This window comes from Ambystoma mexicanum, chromosome 2q, assembly GCF_040938575.1.
Source record: "Ambystoma mexicanum isolate Mex_15411 chromosome 2q, UKY_AmexF1_1, whole genome shotgun sequence".
Lineage (NCBI taxonomy): Eukaryota > Metazoa > Chordata > Amphibia > Caudata > Ambystomatidae > Ambystoma > Ambystoma mexicanum.
The window spans coordinates 773,219,153-773,245,865 of NC_090924.1; the positions used below are offsets into that span (position 1 = coordinate 773,219,153).

At 45.2% G+C, this 26,713-nt stretch overlaps 1 protein-coding gene across 1 annotated transcript in view; it reads left to right on the plus strand.

Moving 5' to 3' along the window:
* Nucleotides 1–26,713, plus strand: part of GTPBP4 (GTP binding protein 4) — a 377,564-nt gene that overhangs the window by 94,814 nt on the left and 256,037 nt on the right. Inside the window, exons 3-4 of the mRNA XM_069648006.1 lie at nt 12,883–12,986; nt 13,075–13,211. Coding sequence (XP_069504107.1) covers nt 12,883–12,986; nt 13,075–13,211 — 241 coding nt within the window. The remainder of the gene's footprint in view (nt 1–12,882; nt 12,987–13,074; nt 13,212–26,713) is intronic.

Consider the following 26,713-nt stretch of genomic DNA (forward strand, 5'->3'; position numbering starts at 1 on the left):
AGCACCTTTGGAACCTTTGCATCAGATCCGGCTTAAGTTTCTTTCTTTGAAGACTGCTTTCCTCGTGGCTATCGCCTCGGCCAGGAGGGTCGGGGAGATTCAGGCCCTGTCTTGCAAGCACCCCTACTCAGCTTTCCACGTTTCAAGGGTGGTACTGCATACACACCCCACCCATGCCAAAGATGCCTTCGAAATTCCACCTCAACGAGCATTTGCTGATACCAGTCTTCTTTCCGGATCTGTCATCGCTGGCGGAGAAGGCTTTGCATTCGCGGGATGTTGCTTGTGCCTTGAAGTTCTATGTGGCACATACTAAAACATTTCTTAAGACTTCTTATTTATTCATCAACTTTGAACCTGTAAATCAAGTGAAGGCCTTATTGAAGGCTTCCATCTCCAGGTGGCTCTTCAACTGCATCATGCACTGTCATCGACTGGCGAGCAGGCCGGCCGATAGCCCACTCCACCAGAGCCATTGCAGCAATGACTGTGTGCATCTCTGGTGGGCCCCTGCTTGACATATGCAGGTATGCTACATGGAGGTCCATGCACACCTTCACAAGGTTCTACTGCGTCGACCAGCATTCCAGGGAGGAGTCCTGAGTCGGCCAAGCAGTGCTACGCAACCTGTTTGTTTGAGGGGGGTCTGTTCCAGAGCTGAGTGTTATTGCTTCTGTTGAGCCTTGCCACCAACCCTGGTTGTGTATATGTACTGTAATAGTTACCTGTAACTATTGTTCTCCAACATTGGTCTGGCATGGATTCACATGCGAACCCTCCGTCCATCCCCTCTGCGGCTCTTCTTGGTTCACCTTTTGTGCTTTACCGAATCTGAAGATGGCCACCAGGGGTTGAGCTTTGGGAAGAGGGCTGTCATTTGATGGGAGCGGAATGACCAAGAGTGCAATGATTGGTTTAAAGGAGAAAGACAGTTTTAAAGTGAATCATTTTTCGAATGGATTGTGTCCTCCAACGTATTCCAGATCTTTGACATGTAATGTCCACAGCTGTGCTGCTTCAGGAATATTTGTCGATGGCGTCAGGTTGATGTCCCTCGAAGGCCTCTGTTGAGGGTGACGTCATTGGATGTTAGAAAGACGACGCACGTTTTTCTGCAAACGTGTTTGCTTTGAGCACTCGGCGCGCCTCGTGTTATATACTTATATAATGTTTTTCTCCTCTAACCCACCGACCCCACAGTCGGGCTTTAAGAAGTACAGGGACTGTAAATCCAAGATGTCCATCACGGAACTGCACTGTATCTGCTTGTGGTGTCTGGGCGAGAGCCACGACACAGACAATTGCTCGAAGTGCCAGTTGTTGACTGCCAAGGCCTTGCGGTAGCGTAAGGGGAAGTTGCAGGCAAGTCGGGTTTCTAAACCTCGTAAATCCAAAACGACTACTGGTTTTTCAACCGACGAATCGAGGGGTGACTCTCCCCGTCTGAGGGAGTCCAGGGGATCTCGGTCCTGGAGTGGTTCTCGCCACTCGTCCTCGTCGAGGCATTCCCGGAAGCAGCGTCACTGGTCGCCTTCCCCGTCCTCGTCGGATGATGGCTTCATGAGGAAAGTGGCTTGCCCCACTACATCTTCTACTCGGGAGGAGTAGGAGGCATTCAGGGAGAAAATGCTGGAGATTTTTCAATCTCAGGATACTGTTCCATCCGCGCTTTCGGCCTGAAGCTCGAGACATGCTCTTTACTGAGGTAGTCAAATGGAGGATTTCCGTCAATCTTTACGTGATGCCAGTGGCCTGGACACTTTTGGCAGGCCAGAGCCTGGGGCTCATGCTGAATCCTCCTATAGAAGGTCGATGTCGAGGGCTACGGACTACCTGGGGTGGTCCGGCCCTCCAGTTGAATTCGATCAGGATGACCTGACTGACATTTTAGATCAGGGTCCGTACACTGACCCAGTGTTGTTTTTTTACATGGCGTTACAGAAAAGGGTGGCTCCTGCATGGAACACCCCAGAGTCTCTTCCGGCGGTAAACAAGTTGTTGACTAAGAAATACCAACCCTTCAGTAGTGACCCCAGCAACCTATCCACACACCCCACTCCTGGGAGTTTGGTGGTTCAGGTGACCACGACCACCTCGAGGCAGGCAGCTTAACCTACCATCCCTCCAGATAGGGACGACAAGCGCTTCGATTGATGGGCATACAAGGTATTTTCGGCTGGGAGTATGGCCCTTAAATCGGCCAACTCCACCTGTGCCTTGGCCAAATTTTCGCACACTCTGTGGAATTGTCTCTCTGATGGCTGAGCATATTCCTGAACGGGAAGAAAGAGATGGGTTCCTTGCTGTTGGCAGGATGGCAAGGATGCCATGTGTGAATCCCTTTAGTCTGGGTTGGACGCGGCAGATGGTATCAGCCGGTCCATGGTTGCGAGCACCGTGATACACAGGTTCGCGTGGTTGCGGAAGTCAGGGTTTGCACCAGATGTACAGACCCATCTTCTCAACATGCCCTTTGACGGCTCTCATTTGTTTGGCAGCAAGGCTGACGAGAGCCTTGAGAGGTTGCAGACCTCCAAAGCAGCTGCTAAATCTTTAGTCGCTGCTGTGCGCCAACCTCTTCCTAGAGGATGGCAGTGGAGTGGCTCCTTTCGTTACTACTCCTCTTTTGGTAGAGCGAGAGGTGTGGCCAGTCAAAGGGGCTGCCGTAAGGGTCCTCATGGTGGAAGGGGACAAGGTGCCAAAGCCGCTCAGGCAGCTGCCTCTTTGCCTTCAGGCACTGCTGCAGCTGCACCGAAACAGCTAGGCGGCCTGGTCTCATTGTTTGCCGGTTGGGGGCAGACTGTCACAGCATCTCGAAGAGTGGCGAGCCATTACTTCAGATGCGTGGGTTCTGGAAACAATAACCCACGGCTACTGCCTACCTTTGCTAAATCGGCCTTACGACAATCCACCGGGGAAAATCTCTTTGAAGATTCCGGATCTGCTCCTTGTGCAGGAAATCTTGACCCTGCTGGAGAAAGGCGCTATAGAACTAGTGCCTGTGGCGGAGAGGAACAAGGGCTGGTATTCGTCTTTCTTGGAAATCAAAAAATATGGGGGAGGACTGAGACCCATCTTGGACTTGTGTCAGTTGAACAAGTTCCTCAGGAAGGACAAGTTCAAGATGGTCACTCTTTCTCAGGTCCTTCAGGCCCTTCGACTTCAAGGATTGGTTGGTGTCATTGGACCTACAGGATGCTTATATTCATGTGCCGATCCATCCAAAGCACAGAAAATAGCAGAGGTTCGCTGTTGGCAGCTCGCACTTTCAGTTTCGGGTCCTGCCATTCGGGTTGACCTCCGCCCGAGGGTCTTCACCAAGCTCATGGTGGTGGTGGCAGCGTATCTCAGGAGAGGGGGGGGGCTCACGTCTACCCCTACCTGGACGACTGGCTGATCCGAGCGTGGCCTCCCAAACAGGCCTTGGATCATCTCAGCCTCACCTGCCACTCTTTCACAAGCTGGGCTTCTCCGTCAATTTCAAGAAGTCGTATATGACACCTTCCCTACAGCTCCAGTACATCGGGGCTGTGTTGGACACATCCTTGGAAGTGCTCGCCTCCCAAGGTGAGGGCTCATCACATTGTCCAGATGGTCGACAAATTTCAACATGCCAAGAGTCTCCGGGCTTTCAAATTATTAAGGTTGCTCGGCCTCATAGCATCCTGCAGTTTTCTGGTGCCAGAGGCCAGACTGCAGATGAGATCCCTTCAATGGGCTCTCGGGACGCAGTGGTCCCAATTTTCGTTAGTCGTGGATTGGTCATTCCCACTTCTGTACACATTTCCTCCGGTCCCCGTCTTTCCTCAGGTTCTAAGGAGGTTGCGGAGGTTCGGATCCCACATGATCCTAATTGGGCTAGGAGAGCGTGGTACCCAGACCTTCTAGAAATGTCCATCTGTCCACCACGCCGCTTCCCCACAGAGAGGATCTTCTCCCCCTCTCTCTCGCACGCGGGGTGGGGGTTTACGGGGCTTGGGTGGGGCGGATACCATTAAAGATTACCTGGCGGCACTGTCTATTTTCAAGCACTCTTCTGAAGAATCTTCTTATTTTAATATTCCTTTGATTACCCAGTTACTAAAAGGGTTCTCAAATTTGTTCCCGCCGTCCCCTTTTCAGGTGCTGGTTTGGGATCTGAATCTTGTTTTGAAATTCTTGATGGGTGCTCCGTTTGAACCTTTGCACTCTTGTCCTTTGAGACTGTTGACCTTCAAGACAGTTTTCTTGATTGCAGTTACATCAGGCACTTTTGTCTAAGCCACCCTTTACTGTGTCCACAGGGATAGTGTTGTACTGAGTGTACATCCTTCCTTCCTACCTAAGGTAGTGTCTGAGTTTCATTTGAGCCAGAAGGTGGTACTTCCTGCTTTCTATCCTCCTCCTTAATGTTGTAAGGAAGAGTAGAGACTCCATAGGTTGGACCCTAGGAGAGCTTTGTGCTTTTAAATATCTAGGATGTCCAGGGTCAGAGTGACGCCCAACCTTTTGTGGGATACACTGGACACCGAATAGGCCAGGCTGTTACCAAATAGACCTTGTCCAGGTGGATTATCCTCATCATTGCTGAATGTTAGATTGTCTGGCAAAGACCCTCCTGAGGGTTTGCAAGCTCACTCCACCAGGGGCGTGGCTACACCCACAACCCTGCAACGGGGAGATCCAGTTGAAAACATTTGTGATGCTGCAACGTGGTCTTCCATCCACACCTTTGTCAAGCATTACTCCCTGGATACTTTCCATGGTCAAGATATGGCCGTTGATAAAGCAGGGCTCTATTCTGCCATCTGATTGGGTATATCCAAATTGTTATCCCTCCACCACTCACTGATACTGCTTTGGGAGTCTGTCAAAGATGTGGAATATGTTGGAGGACACAATCCATTCGATGAACAAGTTACTTACCAACTGGTAAAATTCTTTTGACTGGATGTTCCTCCAACGTATTCCACATTGCCCTCCCAGCTTGCCCCTATGAAGAATTTCCTGTGCTATTGCAGCTTGCGTTCCCACAAGGCTATGTGAAGTCAATGAGGCTTGGTGTGCGGTTATGGCACTAGTTGTAGAGGGAAAAAACATGAACTGAGGCTACGGGCGCCGTGCGTCCTACTTATAACATCCAATGACATCCCCCTCGACGGAGGCCTTCGACGGACATCGACCCGACGCAGGACGCCCTCTGCTAAAAAATTTCCAAAGCAGCACAGCTGTGGACATTACATGTCAAAGATGTGGAATATGTTGGAGGAACATCCAGTTGAAAGAACGTTACCAGTTGGTAAGTAACTTTTCTTTTACCGAGGATTCCCAACCTGACAACTGGGAATATTCATGAGCATGCAAATCCATGCCAGACCCATGCCGGAGAACAATAGTTACAGATAAGTAACTTAAACCACCTCTTTTGATTTGTATCTGCATGGGGAAATTGTAGGACATTAAGGAGCCGTTCAGACATTTTTCTCTGCGCTGTGTGCGTGTGAGCTTGTCAAACAACGTGAAATGAGGAATGGTTTATTTCTGTTCATCTTCTACCTATATATCCTCATGGAGAGTAGCATTAAGTATTCATATTTTCTTTTCTTAGCATTTTAGAATTGTTAGGAGTAATAAGATGGAGAACCTAGTTACAATTGAGAAGTATCGTTTTAATTATGATTTTTCTGTGAATGCTTGCTTGAATTGCACAAAATGTATTTTTTGTATTTCTGGTGGTTGCATTTATCATAAAGCTGCATCTATGTTGTGTGTTCATACACATTTATATGTAGGACATGGTTTGAAATTGATCTGAGCCATTTAACTCCTGCTTTTACACTAGAAGAGCCTGTTTAGCTTAAAACCAACAGTCAACAGGAGCTACCTTTTGGCTCCTGAGGCCAACTGGTGCCTTAACATACATGCACATGTGATGTAAACTTTCAGTGTTTGCTAATGTAAATACAAAAAGAATTGGGGCACACGTAGGACACATTTAAACCGAATGGATCCTACATAATGGTAAAAGATAATCTATGCATCTCGTGTGGAGGTTACATGTGCAGTGCACTGTGTACTTGCTCCTGGTTCTCCAGCAGTAGCTCCTGACTATTGGGTGATGCTTGAAACACTGGAGTTGGTTTTAAGTTTTTCTGCTCATCGAATCTTAATTTCAAACCCTGAATTGAGGGCAGCTGAGCTATATTCTGAAAGTGAGAGGTGCTGGATTCGGTTAGGTGGATGATAAACTATGGGAATGTGGGTTTAGCACAAATTTTAATCACTCTGGAAGTTATCGCTTTCCTGAAACGTAAAAAAATACTTGATTCGAAGTCCTTTACAGATCATCTGTTTGCCGCATAGCAACGATAAAACCTGTCAAGCCTCCAGTGTTATATTGCAAAAATATCTAAAATCAGCCAATGTTCAATCCCAAAAATCCGGCGAAGCAGACTGAGTTCTTGGAAAATGGGAAAACACAAATTGGCACTGCTCAGTGTAAATACAAACTTTGCCTTACCAGTCAACAGAAATAATGCATAGTGTGTACTATTGGAGCTTGGGGCGGCTAATAAAGAGGTTACAGGTCTAGTTTCCATACACGCCTGAGTTGAGGGTTTGGGATATCAAGTATTTATCCCCTTTTTGTGACACAATTATTAAGAAGTCATGGTCAGGAAAGGATGTGAATTATATGTAGTATTTTGACCCAAAGGGACAGTTTGCATCTAGGGAGTTTGTTCAAGATAAGCTCGGTAATGATTTGAAGCTCGCCTTTCAGTATGTGGGTGCGATTTCTCGCCGTCACCATAACCAGTACAATGAGGGACCCTGCAATAACTCAGACAGAAAAGAGCCAAGTAAACATTACTTTATTAATGCACAAGCATTCGCGAATGGGCCGCAAGTTCAAACGTCTCGCTAAGCAAGTCGTCGAAGTGCCGCGCCTTCTTCTACACATCGTGCTCTTTTATACTTTTCTGTTTACATTGCCTTGCACATAGCACACGTCCACCCCAGGGCGGATCTCCAGTTGGAGTTTATCTGAAGTATCCAGTTGGAGTTTAACGAACAACCATTGCACATTTGCTATCGTGGTCTATCGTGGTTTCCTGTTATCCCGGTCTTCACATTCTTTCGTGCCCCTTTGTGCCCGTATCTCTGTGCTCAAGGCCATGCTTACTCATTCCTTCCCCCCACCCGTATTCTGCAGATAGTTTTAGCAGGCTCAGCATGCTTCGACATACAGTGACCAAACACAATTCTTCTGTTAAAAACAAGTTCTTGCCGGGTCAGCAGGTCTAAAACGCCGCCGTATAAAAGAGAAGGCCTCTTCTTTTAGCAAAAAGTACATTCATTTAACGCATATGGTGATTAGTACAAACTCCAAGTGTGAGCACAACGTTACATATGCATGCGTACCTTCAAGTAGTTCCATGCAAGGCCTGCGTTTTTCAAAATGTTATGCCTCAATTTTTGGGTGGAGAAAGAGGAGTCTTGTTTTATCAAGATGTTGTGTTGATTTGTGGCATGAATGTGTAAGAGCATGACATGCGGTTGAGAGGAGTGTTGGAGATTTTGAGTGATGCTGGGCGTACGATTGCCAAGGAAAAGTGCACTTTTAGGGCACGCAAGGTGACTTACTTGGGACATGAAATATCAGCATAGGGGTTGAGGCCTAAACATGATGGAGTGTCGCAAGAGTGATGTGGCATCCTTTTTGGGTTTGGTGGAATTCTACAGTAAGTTCATTCCGAAGCTGTCAGATGCCACAAGGAATGTGAGGAGGCTCCCGAGGAAGGGTGTGATGTTTCATTGGGATGATGCGTGTTCCATAGAATTGAGGCTATCAAACTGGACATTATAAGTGCTCCTGTTCTGTCCAGCTTTGTAGAAGTTTGGAGGGCCATGATTTATGCCAATGCTAGTGATTATGGTTTGGGTGCTGTGCTAATGCAAGGGCGTGATGAGTTGTTAACCATTGCATTTGCTTCCAGAACTCTTAAGAGGCAGAAGTGAGATATTCGGTGGTGCAGAAGGAGACTTTACTGCAAATTTAAAATGTCCTCTGTGGCGGGGGCCTCGAAGTTGTCGGTGCTTTCCATGTCTGTGGGTTGGAAAATGAACCGGTGCAAGCTTGTGGTGGCTATGGCCTTTGGCTTGTGGCATTTAGACATTGGGTTAGTGGCCCGACCCCTGTTGTTGCTTGCAGGTCCAGAGTGGCGTGTTAGCCTGGTCACCGTGATGGCGATGGTGCACGCACAGCTAGGCAGTGTCGGCAGTCCATGAACACCACTTTCTCTCCATGCCCTATTAGTTGGACCACTGGCATTCCTAACTACTGCAGAGGTACATTTAAGTACCTCTGCCTCCAACTCGGGGCCTTACACCCGGTCCTCGAGGTCACAAGTCAAGTCTCGCCACCCGCACACTCATCATCGGTGACCCCTGCCCTCCAGCCAGCCACTCGGGTGGGTTTTCACCAGTTTCCTCTGGGGTGTTTCAGGCCAATCCCGTTTTCGGTTTGTGGCTTACGGCACCACCACAAGATTTTTTTTTTTTAATGCTGCTCTCCACCTGCGACAGATGCCATGTTAGCCACATCAAACCAAAGCTATGGAGGGAGATCTTGGACTTCCTATCAGACATCCCTGTGCACAAACGGGCCTCATTTAAGGTGGGGCAGGCCAAGGCCAAAATAGTGGCACAATATATTTTGGAATCTACTGTAAAGCATATCGACCTGGCTGGCAGAGCAATCTGCGTAACTACAGATATGAGAAGAACGGGATGGCTTGGAGCCACAAAGTTCAACACGGATGTACAAGACCGTATCCTGGAACTGCCTTTTGATGGGTAGACTGCTTACATTCATCCATAGACTAGGAACTAGACAAAAAGCAATAAAGTTCCCAAACAGCCAAATCACTGGCCATTCTGGTAAAGCCGGCGCCCAGGACATCCGGACATCGGCAAACCAAGCCGGAAAGGGCAAGGACCTTCGGCGGGTTCAGGGGATTCCAGGATCGGAAGGCAAGTCAACCAGACCAGTTCCCCAGCCACCACAAGCGCAAACATCGGCGCACTTCACACAAGGGCTTTTTTAAGTCACCCTCCCAAGCACCAGCACCAGTCTCAGACCCAAAGAAGTAATGACGGCCCCATCAAGGTGCATTGTTCTCTAGTTGGTGGCAGACCTGCACTCCACACTCAGCCCTGGCGGAGCCTCTTTGAGGATTACTGCATCCTTTCTGTGGTTTTTCATGTGTTTAGTCTCCTGGTCCCTACGGAACCACCTTTTGTCTTCTCCCCTCCCTCAAATCAGGACACCAACACTCCTAGCGGACATCCGTTCATTAGTACAAAGTGCAGTAGTTAAAAAGTGCAGTAGTGGAGGAAGTATTCCCCCCCCCCCCCGAATCCTCCCTCTCAACAAGGCTCGGGGTTCTACTCATGGATTTTCACGATACAGAAAAATAACCAGGCTGGTGTTTGCATGGTTTTGGGTTGGTCCTTCCTGAACCTACCCCTCCACCTCCAAAAATTCAAGATGGTTACGCCAGCACTGATAACGGAGTCTCTGTGTGGGGGAGACTGGACGTGCTCCCTAGACATGAAGGATGCATACTTGCATGTCCCTATCTGGCAGCCCCACCGCTTGTTCCTGACGTTGTGTGACGGGACTACATTTTCTGTACAAGGTACTGCTGTTTGGGCTTACCTGAGCCCCACAGTCTTCACAAGGTTGATGAATGCGGTAGCGGCCTTACTCAGATCGGAAGGCCACAATCTATATCCATATCTCAACGACTGGTTGGTCAGGGCGAAATCGCCCAAGGGGGTTCGGCAATCGGCCTCCTGGCTTATGGACACCCTACACAAACTGGAGTTTTCCATCCACCACAAGAAATCTCAACTGCAGCCCACCCAAACCTTGGTCTTCCTCGGGTGGGATATTATATAAATTTCCTAAGCAGACGAATACGTCGGCCTGGTGGTACCAACACCTGCTGGGGGTTTTGGCATCCTGTATCCTGGCGATTCCATACACCAGGCTCAAGATGAGGTGGACACAGCTGCACCTCATGGCCTCATGGAACCAACTGATGGGCTCCCCGGATGCAGCAGTCTCCATCCCGGTGGACCTCATGCCAGACTTGTTATGGTGGAGACAGGATACTAACCTCAGGGGGGACAGACTGTTCAGGCAACCACCTCCGGAGTCAACTATCACTACAGATTCCTGTATGGAGGGGTGGGGAGCCACCCTACATTCGCACAGCGTGCATGGCTCATGGACGAGGGAGGAATGAAAAAACACATCAATTTCCACGAATTGAGGGCCATAGAGCTAACCCTCTGGGCTTTCCTGCCGTTAATAAGCAGTCGGGTGGTCTCCCTACACACAGACAGCTCCACATGCATGTTCTACATCAACAAGCGGGGGGGAACCAGATCGATCCCCTCTCCAGGCCACACCATACGCACACCAGGTATGGCTGTCAGCGATTCATCTGCCGGTGGAGTCCAAGCTGCAAGTGGCCAGGCTCAGCAGACTGGGTGGACAACTATGAGAGGCAGCTAGACCTCTGCAGACCTCTTGAGGAGATGGGGCCTACCCTACATAGACCTGTTTGTCACGGAGTAGAACCGAGATGTCAGCAGTATGCGTCCTGACACCCTACACCTCCCTTGGAGCGGGATGAGGGCATATGCCTCCCCCCAACACCGCTCATTCACAAAATTCTCAGCAAGGTCAGAGAGTCCGCCAACATGAGCCTGATTTTAATCAACCTGAGGTGGTCGGCGCAGCCCTGTTTCTCAGACCTCCTACGGCTGACTGTGCAGTGTTTAGTAAAACTTCCAATTCACGATCAAAAGCTTTGGGCACAGCAGGGGGTCGCGGCAGTTCACCCTGCTCACAAAAAGCTAGCCCTAGCGGCCTGGTTCCCGAGCAAGTAACCATGCAACATCTCCGTCTATCACAAGACAACCTGGAAATAATTCAGAAAGCTAGAAGAGAGTCCACCAGAAGGTAATACAAAAGCAAATGGACCAGATTTTGCCTCTGGGCGAAGGACAAGGGGTTAGCGCCTCTAGCGTGCACGCTAGATCAGGTGCTATCTTTCTCAGCGTACTTGGCGCGTTCAGGGGTACAGGTGGAGACATGACGGGCCTACCTTGCCGCCATAGGCGCTTACAGAAATTCTGAGCACGAGTCATTCTCTTCCTCCAACCCGGTAGTCAAGACATCTGACAGGGTTGACGAGGCTATAGCCTCCTACCAAAAGACTGCATTCTTTGTGGGTCCTCATCCGTTGTGGGACCTCAATGTGGTGCTCGCTGCACTGGTGCAACTGGCCCTTTGAGCCCATGGCATCGGTAGACATGAAGCTGGCACGATCAAAACGGCCCTTCTAGTGGGTCTTGCCTCAGCTTGGCGAGTGAGCGGAATTCAGAGTTCCATCGAGAAAAGGTGGTGCTGCACACCCATCTAGCATTTCTTCTGAAGGTAGTCTCCTCATTCCACTTGAATGAAGAGTTGTGTTGCCAACCTTTTTTCCTAACCCAAAGGACGAAGCAGAGCGAGTGTTGCACTGTCTGGGCATTAGAAGAGCCCTGAAATTCTATCTAGACCGGACCAAAGGATTTTGCAAGACGAAGGCTTTATTCATCACCTTCGGAGGCTCTAAGCCAGGGCACCAAGCCTCCAAGGCCTCCATAGCTAGGTGGACGGTCGCAGCCATTCAGTAGTCCTATAAGTCTCAGCAGATGGAAGGTACACAAAACATGCATGCCCATGCAATTGGGGTCAAAGCAACAGCGGTCACCTTCCTGAGGCATGTGCCATGGCAAACCTTTAGCAGCCCCAGATCTGATGCAGCATTCGGACAAGCAGCTTTGAGGAACCTGTTTTCTTAGGATCCCAAATATCGCACCTCCTTTGGGCATCATTCAATGGTAATTGCCCATGCAGTATGGAGTAAAGTCGACGGGACGTAGGAGTAATTATACATTACTCGCTGTAGTGACTAATCCATAATCTCCTTTCCGCCATACATCCCCCCCCCATCCTTCCCCCATTAATAAGATGCATAGTTTAGCAGGTTAATCTGGCTGACTGGTCAAAGGGGACTGAGGTGTGGCTCCAGAGGGTGGAGTCAAGGGTGCGCTTGCTCCTGGGGCCACGCCCCACGTGCATACCTTTTTGTAAAGGGGTAGAGGCATTTATTTGGTGAAAATTGTTGTTTTCCGTCCCTAGCGAGGGACGCCCATGCATTATGATGGAAAGGGGAATCTGGACTAGGAGTTAGTTAGTCACTTTGGTGAATAATTAATCATTTCTATCCGGTCTCGTCGGAGGCCCCCAAGCAGGATCGCATGAAGCTCGGTAGATGGGTCAGTTCGGTGGATTACTTCACCGTACAGAGGTTTTTACGGTGGAATGGTTGGGACGTGTGAGCTTGATCCTGGTGTGGCTTGACATGGCTCTGCCTATCGCGTGACCCCCTTCCCCCATCCCCTTTGGTTGGCAGCTAATGGAATAATGTATGTGATGACTTCCCCTTCAGCTTGTATTTACTTTGAGTTGGGCCCTTCTTCATGGGACGAAGAGACGTTCATGCCTATAAAGTAAAAATAATTAACCATTGCAATAGGCGGAACTATTGATTTGCCAGTTCTTAGCTAATATGGCTTTGCTAAAATATGAAAAAAACTATTGCTAATTAATATTTCCATGACTGTGTTTAAATTTTGAAGATGCTTATGGAAAAAAGCAAAAGTGTACACAACCTACTTAATGTTTAAAACACATTCTTGCACAGTTTGATCGTTTGTCCTTATTTTCTTGTATTTTGTTTTTACAAGCCCTAAACCTTGTCTGAATTATTTTTTCCTAAGGATGTTCACCCATTTTATGCTGACTTGATGAACGTTCTGTATGATAAGGACCACTACAAACTGGCTTTGGGACAGATTAATATTGCCAAGAATTTAGTTGACAAGTAAGACCATCTTATCTTATGTTTACTTTTCTGTTCTTTATAATAGCACATTGCAATACTTTTCATTTTCACATGATTTTTTCCATAGTGTTGCTAAGGATTATGTGCGACTGATGAAATATGGCGATTCATTGTACCGTTGTAAACAACTTAAACGTGCTGCTCTGGGACGCATGTGCACGATAATCAAAAGACAGAAGCAGAGTCTGGAGTATCTTGAGCAAGGTAGGACTTATTAATTTATTATGTCTCTGATTTTTCCGGTATTCTTTTTTAGGTAGTTCGTTTTTATTTTGTTTATATTTATGCATTGTATAAAGCACTATCCTTGCCCTTAGGCAAACCTCTCTTAAAGGTAAGCAATGTGGACAGTGCAACCAGGTTTAACTCTCTGGTAAGGAGGAGCAGGCTTACACAAAGGTGCAATTAGTCCAAATTATTGTCTAGCGAAAATAAATCTCACTCCTCTACAGAAAGATATGTACATATATTATGTCACACATACAGTTCTCTCTCAGGTTCAATACTTAGCATAAAATAGACGATATTAAAGAATAAACAGTGAATGTCTAAAATGACTCTCCTCGCCCCACTGCCCATATGTGGGGTAACTATCTCAGATAGGCTTCTGACATACATTAACATAGAGGGGAGAACAAGGGAGCACACAAACTAGCAAAGCTGCTAAGCTCCCTTATTCGCTTGTACATAACAAATCTAGGTATGGTTTAGGCAGAAAAGGGAATCTGTTGGGGAAAGATTTCTCCTTTGGCAACTTTCCCTTCATAATTCTATGGATCCCCCCCCCCAAAACATTTTGCATTTGTTTTTGAACCTGTCCTGACTTTCTACAGGGAAAGCGAAGCATTCATGTTCACTCCCCTGTCCTTTTTCTCATTATGATATGGGGAAATGTCCTTCACACTGTCAGTTTTGTCCTTTTATATTTCACCTTTTTTGTTCACTTTTCAACAATGCGTGCAGCATCTTACAATGCAGTGCAGTGGGGATACTTTTCTATCCTATTATTTTACACATTTTGGTTACTTTATATGTGCCTAGAGCTAGTGGCAGCAATTATAATTTTACAATGTTTGCATTTTCTAGTGTGCACATTCGTGTTTACCATGTATGGCTACTTAACGCGGCTGGTGCCCTAAAATGGCCACGTTAAAAGATGTTTGTTTGTTCGTTCTTTGGCCATATTGTTATTTGGCTTTCTTCCTGCCGTCTCAGGTCAGAAAATCCCAAATAAGGTAATGCACTTGCCCTGGAAAGCTGCTGCTTTCGCGGGCTGCTGCTGGTCTAGTGTGGTGTCCCACAATGTGGGTGGGACTGTGTGGTCTCACTCCACATCTGGGACGCTAGGTGTGGGGCATGAGTGAAACCCCTAGTGGTCCCTGATTGGACCACCTCTGGCTGTTTGAATGATGCAGGTCCTTACCATTGGTGGGCTTGGACTTGCTTCCAGGCAGAATCTTGGATAAGAAGAAAACTCCTGCAGCCATTTCTTCAGATCAGCATTGGAGTCGAGTATCCTGTGTAGAAGAGCAGCTGTCTGAATATCTGTGGACTCCCAAAGAAGCCCAGCATCCCTTCCTGTGTTTCACCCAGTGAAGCCCTGCTGGCTGACCTGATCTGCGAAAGCCCTGTGCAGTGCTTCAACCCTTGGATTCTTTTGACCAACCAGTCTCTATTTGTTCTCGAGGATCCAGGCGTCCTGAGCCGTCAATAGTGTCCCTGGACTCTCTGGTGAACTGACCAGCCCTCTGGTGGGCTGCTTTGCTAGAGCTGTCGCAGTTCTGCATTTGTCGCCAGAGCTTTGGTAGTCGACAGATTGTGGTGTAAGTAGTCTTCCTGCTGAAGTTCATCTCCCCAGCTTCAAGGGGTCCTGCTCTGAAAACTGGAAAGACGCCTGCCATTGCCCGTGTACGGCGACTGTTGCTGGAACCCACCTTCCCCCATCTGGTTAAGTGTCGGTTTTTGCTGCATTTCTTCCTTGCCAATGGTTGTACTCTGGAACCAAACCAAAGAATCTTTGAAACTGCATGCTCCTGGGCACCTCTCACTGGAACCAACGGTGGGAAAACTGATTTCCAGAGACCCAACCCACCCCAATTCGGCCTATCTAGTCATCTGGGAATATCAGAGTGTGTGTGGTGGGGCTTGTGGGTATAAGTAATTGCAACACATTTGTCTCCCCCTGTTCTACGTGGAATAAACATCGGAAGAACTGTCACATTTTAACACTCCTAGGGTTGTGAATATAGAGCCCTAGCCTACCCCTGTAGTCTCCGGGGAGAGCTGAGAAAGATACCACAGTTTTAGGATAGCCTGCTCATTGGAAATCTCTGCTTAAAACTGCGACCATCTGTTCTTCGCAGAGCACTGCATAAGTTGGCTAGACAGGTTTTATATTATATGGGCACTTAGGTTCAAAGGATAGCGTAATCACATTACGTTATACACATAGACTCACTCATGGGTTTATTTTCATAGGTTATTTATTCTCCTATATGAGGAGTGACTTATCAAGCAGAATACAATAGTACAGAAATAAACTGAAATAATTATGATCAGTGAAATGGTAGCATATAAAACCAACATGCCTCGTTTTGCATTATTTCATTTCTTCGCTTCCGCCACAGTGCATAGCATAATTTGCATAAGGTTAAAATATCTCCAACATAACCACTTGCATCTAAGTGCTATGCCTTGGTTTGAACTCTGTCCTAGTTAATCGCGCTGCGGTGAACCACACATGCGCCACCCGTCATCTCCGTCCCTGGCGTCTTAGTTTTCTAGCACAAGCGCATTTTATTTATATTCTCCCCAAGGATCGCTGGATGACTCGCCCGTCTTGGGCAGCAGCTAATTTTGTCAAGATGTCCTGGCTGGGTTTGGGCCAACACAATGTGTCCTGGCTGGAATCCAGCCAAGTCACAATGTCTTGCCAACTGTCTTTGTGTGTCCTGGCTGAAATCCAGCCAGGCTTATTCAGATGTTCGCAGATAACCCCTTTATTTTAACCATGCTAAATGAGGTGCTCAAAAGTAACCTTTGTACAGCAATGTCTAGGAAGCCGGGTCTCCATATAAGGCAGTCACCATATATGTCCCAAAGGAAACGGAAGCCGCCATTTTAAGGTAGCCAGCCTAACCTCCTAAAACGCCGAAAACAATGCCCATATCAGTAGCCACTAATCGGACATTTTGTGCCCAGAATCAGATCTCCATATTTGAAACCACTTAATAGCATAGGCCGTTGCACAGCTGGACATACGCACGAAAGACAGCACTTTATGTTTCTGTCATATACTTATTTCAAGGCATAACTGAGAATCTAAACCCTCCTCACCAAATTACTCCACTCCAAACCGCTTAACTTCTCTGATACCAATAATATCCTGACCATTACCACCAATGCCTAAAAGCTGCAATTGACGAAGTAGCCCCACTCAAAACTAAAATACCCAAATATAAACGCAGCTCTCCCTGGTTTAGCGTGAGCTTAAAGAACTCGGAAGGAAAAAAAGAGCTTTAGAACACTTAATTAGAAAAAAACATTCCCCTGAACTCCAAACGAAACTACAACAACTGTCCAAAACGTACAAACGTAGCATACTCGCACAGAAAGCAGACTCGCTTAACAACCGAATAGCTAATGCGGCCTCTAACACGAAAGAACTGTTTACCATTATCAAAAAACTCTAATCCCCTATCCAACCTATCAGCATCGTTACCATTAGCAAAGCTTGGTGCAACACCATCCAGAAAGCTTTATCCTCCAAAGTGAACACACACCAAAACAAAATAGCTGCCCAAAAAAAGCTCCTCAAACCCACCACCCCATCCCAACAGCCCGACGCCAATCCTAAACCCAATGTACCGGAATTCCAATTTAAGCAAGTCGCCAAGGAACAAGTTCTTAAAACTATAGCCTCCCTCAAGCCATCAAATTGCAAAGACGACAACTTCCATGCTAAAGTAGTCAAAGATTGCGCTGTAACATTAGCCCCCATTATCACTAACTTCATTAATGAATCCTTCAAATCCATCCCTATACCAGCATCCATTAAATCAGTACGGGTCACACCCCGCTCAAAAAACCCACACTAGACCCCACCATCCCTACCAATTACAGGCCCATAACAACCGTACCCTTCCTCCTCAAAATCATCACTAAAATAGCCTACTCCCAAGTACAAACTCGCCTAGAACAGCACCAACTATTAGGGGACAGACAATCTGGATTCTGGCCCAGTCACAGCACAGAGACTGCCCTCCTTGATTTAGAAAACCAGATGGACTCTATTGGGAACTTTGGCAAACTGGGCATACTACTATTGTTGGATCTCTCTGCTGCGTTTCATCTAGTCGATCACAACAAATTATGCAACACCCTCTCCGTTAACTTCCACTTCTCAAAGAAAGCCACAAGCTGGATAAAATCCTTCCTCAGACCGTACCTCAAGACTTGCCCTAGATGAAGAAGCAGCCAATCCCATCCCAGTACCTTTGGGAGTACCACAAGGATCCTGCCTCTCCCCAACGCTATACAACGCATACACCAAGTTACTCTTTGCGGTGCTAGACGCCATGGGAGTCATGTATACCAATTTTGCTGATGATACACAAATACAAATCCCCATCTCAGGCAATCTACAAAAAGACACTGCCTGCATTAACAAAATGTATTCCGTCATCCAAAACTGGATGGCGAATAATAGCCTCTGCCTTAACGGGGAAAAAACTGAGATCCTCATAATCTGCTACCCAGCCAAACTCAGTAAACTAGCATGTGACTACACCTCCATCCTAATAGATGGCACTCCCATCACCATCTCACACAAAGTCAAAATGTTAGGAGTCCACCTAGACTATAACCTCACTATGAAAAATCATATTAACGCACTTGCCTCCTCCACTGCATATACAGCCAAGCTCATTACCTTAAGCAAACCCTCTCTCTCCACCCAAAACTGCCTAACGCTCGCTAGAGCCCTAATCCTTCCAAAACTAGACTATTGCAATATTTTACTGCTAGGCACTTCAAATACATTTTTTTTCCAAATTACAACTTTTGCACAACACAGCCCTTGGAGCTGCCCTAGGTATCAACAGAAGAGAACACATCTCCCAACACAGAAGAGACGCCCACTGGCTACCTATAAAAGCAAGTATCCTCCAGAAAGCACTCGCCACTAAGCATAAATGCATTTCTAACACAGCACCAACCTACCTTAACCAAACCATATCCCGTAAAGCCACTGGGAGAACTCGGGTCCAGCAACAACACACCTCCACATCCCACGCTTCACCACTACCGGAGCAGGCAATTCCAGCTTCCCAATAGCAGCACCGTGCATTTGGAATACACTCCCCACCCACCTCACCAACGGGACCTCCTTCCAAACGTTCAAGAAGCCACTAAAAACTTGGCTATTCAATAAATACTAACCAACCAAGCAAACCTCAACGCAACACTCAAGCTATTGTAACAAGACTATGCCAACCGTAATATATGAATATGATGTAAATAACCATGTAATTCCAACTTAAGTTTTTAAGCTGATAATAACGAAAATGTATGTTCCAGATGTATGTACGCTGTGATACCTAAAGGTTTGGGCGTGTAATCCAATGCAATAAATAAATAACAAACTAATATTGCTAAAATGCATAAAAGTGCTGGAATACATATTAGAAGGTTATTCCATCCATCACTTTTTGATCATCGCGTCTAAAAGTAGCTGAACCTGAAAAATGGAATCCTAATTACCAGTAGCTTTGTTGAATATCTTCACCAACACAAGAACTTTTCCTACATCAAACCCTTTTCCTAAGAAGATTTGTGACTTTTGGGCACAAGGCCCCCCAGTCATACGGATTGGATTTAAAACGTTTCAGTATATTTCTTGTGACTTTGTTCCATTCTATTGCATCACTACTTGCCACCCTTTTTTGTTGACTATGTTATTAATTCCATTCCTAAGAACCTAAAGGCGACTGTATATAGGTTTATAACTGAGTGGTGTGTAATATTATCACCTGCTTCATTCATTTCCTATTGTGTGTTTTGGGCCTAGAATAAATATAGTATTTTTGTACTTGCCTGTCTAAATTCAATTAGTGTGTGCTTCACTGTTTGGGCTCCTTGTGCACCTCGGAACCCACTCACACTCTGCTGAGAATAGCCTTGAATGCTCTGCACGCTTACCTTGATTTGGGGTTTGGCTAACCTCTCAGTTACCCAGTTCACTATAACTACAGTGGCCTCCTAAAACCTGTCCACCAGGCCAGATTCTAGAAATCCATCTCAATAGTAACCTACAGGTAAAATAGTCCTAAAGAACCCCTAAGGCCAATACGAACCACCACGTTCATTCAGGCCCTCTAACACATAGTAGTAAAATAATAAAAATGCATATTTGATAGTAAATATCAGGCCATGTGGTGGAAAGCAAATTCTACGCAGAGCACAAGGCATCCAGAAAAGCTGGTTACATTTTAACAAATATTACCAACACTGTTCACTCTCAAGAAAAATAGTTGCACTATTTATAAAATTAGTCTAAAACATTCACTTTCATATGTGAAAAGAGTTAACTTTTAAAAATAAATTAAAAATCGCAAGTAAATCCTAAAAATCCAGTCTTTGCCCTAGAACTCCCTGGACCCCTAGTGGGTACAGTTGAAATGTCTGGGGGGCAGGTAAGTACTCAAGGTTCACTTTTAAAAGACGTCCAGACCAGGTAGAAAGCTCCATAGGATTTAATAGGGTAAAGTCAGTTGGCCATTGGCTTGTATGGAGATAAATTTGTTTCACCCCAGAGACGTGGATTTCGCTGCAATCTACCACATGAGGATTAGAGGAGGCCCCAAACAAGAGATCCAGAGGTCTTTTGCAGAACCAGACACCCTAGAAGAAGATGAAGCAGTGCAGGAGGACACCATTGCATGTCTATGGGAGATGTGGTTGAGATTTGCTTACAAAAAGACTCCCCACCCCAAAGCAGAGGGAGCCCTCAGGGTAAATATCTTTAATAAATGCCAACCACAGCCCCCAGAGGTAGGTTCCATAACAGCAGCTTCAGTGAAAAAGCCACCAGCACCTCCAAATAAGCCTGGTAAGTACTGTGAGAAACCTGAGGGTATTTTCCCAAGTAGACCTTGGGAAACCCTTATTCAGGTGGCCCAGGGAAGGCTGGCTCTCTCGTATCCCAACCCTTGGGGTGGACGAGCGAAGGCAGGATCACCTGGGTATGGGAGTCATGCGTTCTGCTTGGGGGAATATCCAAGGTGGGATGCAGTATTATACCGGGGAAGAAGGTGAGGAGGACAAAGTCCCTATGGCTTTTATAGGCTGATCTACAACTTCCTCCCGTCCGCCCAATGAATCTCCCTAATAAGAATCCATCAAAAATCCCAGAATCCCTGCTAGCCTGTCTTCTACCTGGATATTAACAAACTGGAGAGTAAACACCTGACACTCAGAATGTATCGGATTTAAGTACACATATGGTGCTCTATTATGGAATAGAGGAATCTATTTAAGAAAAATTCAAGGTGCAGGGGAGAAAAAATATCAACCCTGGCATATGGGTTGTACAATTACACAAAGACCAAAAAAGAACCCTAATAGGGAACTCCCGTCCCCTGCACTCTATTAATCGCTTAAACAAGCTGAATGAAGGTATATTCCCAAGAGGGGAATAGGAGTACATAGAGTAAATCAATTGAAAGTTAAATGTAACAACATAGTAATTCAAAATAAGATACAATTGAGCAACAAAGTAGTTCACAGTATCCGTTTAACGTCAAAGTCTATTAATTAGTTCAAAAGAGAGTTGGTTGTCCAATCAGGATTTATTTTTAAAGAGCAAATGCCCAACGCGTTTCGAGAAAAAATGTTCTCTTCATCAGGGGCTGTTGTTGTTCGTTGTGTCAATCACAGTAACTCTAGAGAAATATATACAAAATAATAATAATTTCAGTTTACATGATAATAACATAGACTAATTGTACAGAGACAGTAAATTATCCAATCATCATATGCATTTTTAAAGCAGGAAGTGGCTCACCCACTATAAGAGTCCACAATCTAGTTATAAAGCAACAAGGAGCTAGAGTTAGTATCATTTTAGCAGTGTCATCATTCTATCAGACAATTGTAATTTATAAAAAGAACAGTTACAAATACCCATAGGTGTATCAAGTGTAAAAGACATACCGTATGTTACATTAAAGGATGAACTGGGTCAAGTTGTTGCATAAGTGTGTCATCCCAACAAGGTGTAGCTGTCTGAATCCCCTATAGTGTAACAAAAAGAGGCAAAGATTGCTAATGGAGCATTGTGGTTTGGAGTGGGTAGGGGTAGGAGAAAAATCTGTGGACTTACTTAGTTAAACCGAAATCGCTAGCATCTGAAGCTCAGAAAGGTTCAGGTGTCATATTGATGTCAATGGAAGGCAGTAATATCAATCTGTGTGCGGTTCCTACAAAATGAAGGCGCCACTCGTTACAAATAGAACGATTAAGTCAGTCTAAAGTTTCAGGAATATACGTCAGAGTTGAGTGAAAGTAGCGAAGCCCTGTTCTAGAATAACTTACTGTGGTCCTAGTAGGGCAGGTAAGCCAGGTAAGTGCAGCGGAAACCAGTAGTCGCAATAAACCACCGTTTAAAAAATGGCGGCTAATATATACGTCATTGTTATGACGTCATTACGCTGCAGCGCACCGTAGAACGCATGACGTCGCCAATGTCAACACTTTATACACGTCTGTTAAGTCAGTTACAAATAGAGCGTCTGATACAATTACATAAGTATATATCAGGGTTAAATTGAAGTAGTGAGGCCCTGTCCTAGAAAAACTTATTGTGATCTTAGTAAGGCAGGAAAAACAGGTAAGAGAAAACGAGCAGTCGCTTCAAACACCGTCAAAGATGGCGGCTAATATATGCGTCATTGTAGTGACGTCATTACGTGCAAGTAAACACTGTATGCACGTCTGTTGAGAGTGACTGATTCGGTCAGGGAACACGGGAAAGCACGTTCGAGGGGGGTCTACCCAGAGATGTAATGCAAAAACAGTTGTCATGGAACTTTCAAAGGAGAATGGCCCAAATATTTGTTAGAAATGATCAGAGAAGCTGTATGAATGGGAGTGTACTTAAAGAACTAGTGTCAATGAACCTTTCAAGATCCATAGCCCGAATATTTGTATGACATAATCATAGGAAGATGCAAATGCATTAGTAGCCAGGTATGTCATGTTACACATAGAACACCTATACATTGAAAAATGTAAACACGGGGGAAAAAACATCCATAAAAATACAATGAATAAGTAATATCAATCTGATCAACAAGGCACGTTGTACTCTGCCTCATGTCTAATGAGTGCACAATCTTTTGAGAAATGGATATGATTGGCCCAGATGTGAACCCTAAGCTAACTAATAGTAACTATAGGGGGAAGTGAGAACCTAAGTTTAAACTCAAAAGCTAGCAGTACGTAAGGCTTAGAAGGAAGGCGATTCAAAGGAAGGGCCCTAGATAAAAATCTTCATTCAGACCCTTAGGGTTAACCGAGTCCAGTTTGTGGATCCAGTACAGTTCTCTTTGTGCTAACTTCTTAGCAAAGTCTCCTCCTCTTGACAGGGAATGTACAGTTTCTAAAATAACCCATCTGAGTTGTGCGATGTTATGGCCATTCTCCTTGAAGTGTCTAAAGACTGGTGACTTGTCATTCTGTGTTCTGATATTAGACTTATGTTCTGTCCAGCGTTCTTTCGCTTTCTTTTCGCTTTCGCTAGGGTAAAGAGTTACCTTTACCCTAGAGATGGGCACACCCAACATTCATTTCCTGGATATTAACATTGGGATCATTGGTAACAATCTACAAACCAGTATTTATAGGAAACCCACGGACTGCAACAGCACACTACGATTTGACAGTTTTCACCCAACTCACTTGAAGGACAACTTACCTTTTAGTCAAATGCTACGTCTTAAAAGGATTACATCTGACACCACTAAATTACAAGGTGAATATGAGGAGATGAAACAAAGGTTCATCAATAGGGGTTTCCCTGACGCCATCGTTGATAAAGCTATCAGACGTACCGCTACCCTTACAAGATCTAACCTACTGGAAGAAAAACCTAAGAAGACCAATACTAGACTCATTCATACACTGAAATTCTCCAGTCAGAGTTACCAGATCAAGAGAATAATCACCAAGAATTGGGACCTCATCAAAGCTGACTCTAATCTCAACAAGTTATTCCCAGAACCGCCAATGTTGGCATACAAGAGAGGAAAGAACTTGAGGGACAGTTTGGTTAAAGCAGAAAAGAAAACATCACCAGCACAAACGACTTTGAGAAAACAAAAACCTGGAACTTACCCATGTCTACACTGCCAGCATTGCCCTAATATAATTAAAGGTGAATACATCCGACACCCCAGCAATGGTAAAAAAATATTCCTATCAGATCATGCTACTTGTGACAGCAAAAATATCATCTATGCCTTAAGATGTCCCTGTGGGAAATATTATGTAGGCAAAACCATCAGGAAAGCGAAAGAACGCTGGACAGAACATAAGTCTAATATCAGAACACAGAATGACAAGTCACCAGTCTTTAGACACTTCAAGGAGAATGGCCATAACATCGCACAACTCAGATGGGTTATTTTAGAAACTGTACATTCCCTGTCAAGAGGAGGAGACTTTGCTAAGAAGTTAGCACAAAGAGAACTGTACTGGATCCACAAACTGGACTCGGTTAACCCTAAGGGTCTGAATGAAGATTTTTATCTAGGGCCCTTCCTTTGAATCGCCTTCCTTCTAAGCCTTACGTACTGCTAGCTTTTGAGTTTAAACTTAGGTTCTCACTTCCCCCTATAGTTACTATTAGTTAGCTTAGGGTTCACATCTGGGCCAATCATATCCATTTCTCAACAGATTGTGCACTCATTAGACATGAGGCAGAGTACAACGTGCCTTGTTGATCAGATTGATATTACTTATTCATTGTATTTTTATGGATGTTTTTTCCCCCGTGTTTACATTTTTCAATGTATAGGTGTTCTATGTGTAACATGACATACCTGGCTACTAATGCATTTGCATCTTCCTATGATTATGTCATACAAATATTCGGGCTATGGATCTTGAAAGGTTCATTGACACTAGTTCTTTAAGTACACTCCCATTCATACAGCTTCTCTGATCATTTCTAACAAATATTTGGGCCATTCTCCTTTGAAAGTTCCATGACAACTGTTTTTGCATTACATCTCTGGGTAGACCCCCCTCGAACGTGCTTTCCCGTGTTCCCTGACCGAATCAGTCACTCTCAACAGACGTGCATACAGTGTTTACTTGCACGTAATGACGTCACTACAATGACGCATATATTAGCCGCCATCTTTGACGGTGTTTGAAGCGACTGCTCGTTTTCTCTTACCTGTTTTTCCTGCCTTACTAAGATCACAATAAGTTTTTCTAGGACAGGGCCTCACTACTTCAATTTAACCCTGATATATACTTATGTAATTGTATCAGACGCTCTATTTGTAACTGACTTAACAGACGTGTATAAAGTGTTGACATTGGCGACGTCATGCGTTCTACGGTGCGCTGCAGCGTAATGACGTCATAACAATGACGTATATATTAGCCGCCATTTTTTAAACGGTGGTTTATTGCGACTACTGGTTTCCGCTGCACTTACCTGGCTTACCTGCCCTACTATGACCACAGTAAGTTATTCTAGAACAGGGCTTCGCTACTTTCACTCAACTCTGACGTATATTCCTGAAACTTTAGACTGACTTAATCGTTCTATTTGTAACGAGTGGCGCCTTCATTTTGTAGGAACCGCGCACAGATTGATATTACTGCCTTCCATTGACATCAATATGACACCTGAACCTTTCTGAGCTTCAGATGCTAGCGATTTCGGTTTAACTAAGTAAGTCCACAGATTTTTCTCCTACCCCTACCCACTCCAAACCACAATGCTCCATTAGCAATCTTTGCCTCTTTTTGTTACACTATAGGGGATTCAGACAGCTACACCTTGTTGGGATGACACACTTATGCAACAACTTGACCCAGTTCATCCCTTAATGTAACATACGGTATGTCTTTTACACTTGATACACCTATGGGTATTTGTAACTGTTCTTTTTATAAATTACAATTGTCTGATAGAATGATGACACTGCTAAAATGATACTAACTCTAGCTCCTTGTTGCTTTATAACTAGATTGTGGACTCTTATAGTGGGTGAGCCACTTCCTGCTTTAAAAATGCATATGATGATTGGATAATTTACTGTCTCTGTACAATTAGTCTGTTATTATCATGTAAATTGAAATTATTATTATTTTGTATATATTTCTCTAGAGTTACTGTGATTGACACAACGAACAACAACAGCCCCTGATGAAGAGAACATTTTTTCTCGAAACGCGATGGGCATTTGCTCTTTAAAAATAAATCCTGATTGGACAACCAACTCTCTTTTGAACTAATTAATAGACTTTGACGTTAAACGGATACTGTGAACTACTTTGTTGCTCAATTGTATCTTATTTTGAATTACTATGTTGTTACATTTAACTTTCAATTGATTTACTCTATGTACTCCTATTCCCCTCTTGGGAATATACCTTCATTCAGCTTGTTTAAGCGATTAATAGAGTGCAGGGGACGGGAGTTCCCTATTAGGGTTCTTTTTTGGTCTTTGTTCTACCTGGATATTCCCAATCATTCTTCTGCACGTGCCTATGATTATTCTTTCCCTAACACCAATCTACCTTGACAAAACCACACCAATGCCGTCCCTCCGATTATCATTTCCAACCAGCTCAGATAAAACACTACCATTCCCACAAACCCCCCTGTTTATTTTGTGATAACAATCCCAATCATTTTTGCCTGCTATACAAACCCTACCAATCCCACCCTTTTGAATTTAGCAACCCCCCCTAGGACTAAGAATATAATTTACCATGACAAAAACATCCCTTTTGACACAAACCCCTTTTAAACATGTGGAAGACGGCAGACTAACTCAGGAGTTATTTAGCTGACATGTCCCGACCCAAGGGTCAGGCAGAGTCAGGAAATTAACAAGCACATCCCTGACCGCCCTTTCCTTTCCCCACAGTGATAAAAGGTGGAGCACAAAACAAACAAGGCAGACCGCATGACATGAGGGCTAACTCAGCACCGCAGTTCAAGAGGAGGCGAAAGATGGCGAACTCCGAGAAGGTGACGAGGAGAGAAGTAACCATGCACTTTCCAATCAAGGCCTGTGAAACTTCTGCAGATGGGAACATAAGACCGCAACCATAGCCATTGTGTGTTGCAGCAGATGTCTACGGTACACAAGACCCTCCTAGGCTGATAACCAAGCCGGGGAAGGACGCTGGTCTCGGAGCGACCGACCTTGACTCCAAGGATAACGAAAGGCAAGCAGTTCATCGCAGCCGGTGAGTCGAGGGGAGAATCGATAAGAAACTGAACTGTCTTGAACGAAACGTAGCCAGCGGCTAATTTGAACTTGGAAATTGAGAAGATAAAATTGACAAGAGAGGGGGAGGGAATCAGCAAGAGGAGTCCGGCCCCATGTGGGTGCTCAAGTGGGAAACTCTGTGATTACCAGGTGGTAGAAACTACCGTATACAGAAGCCCTTGGGAAGAG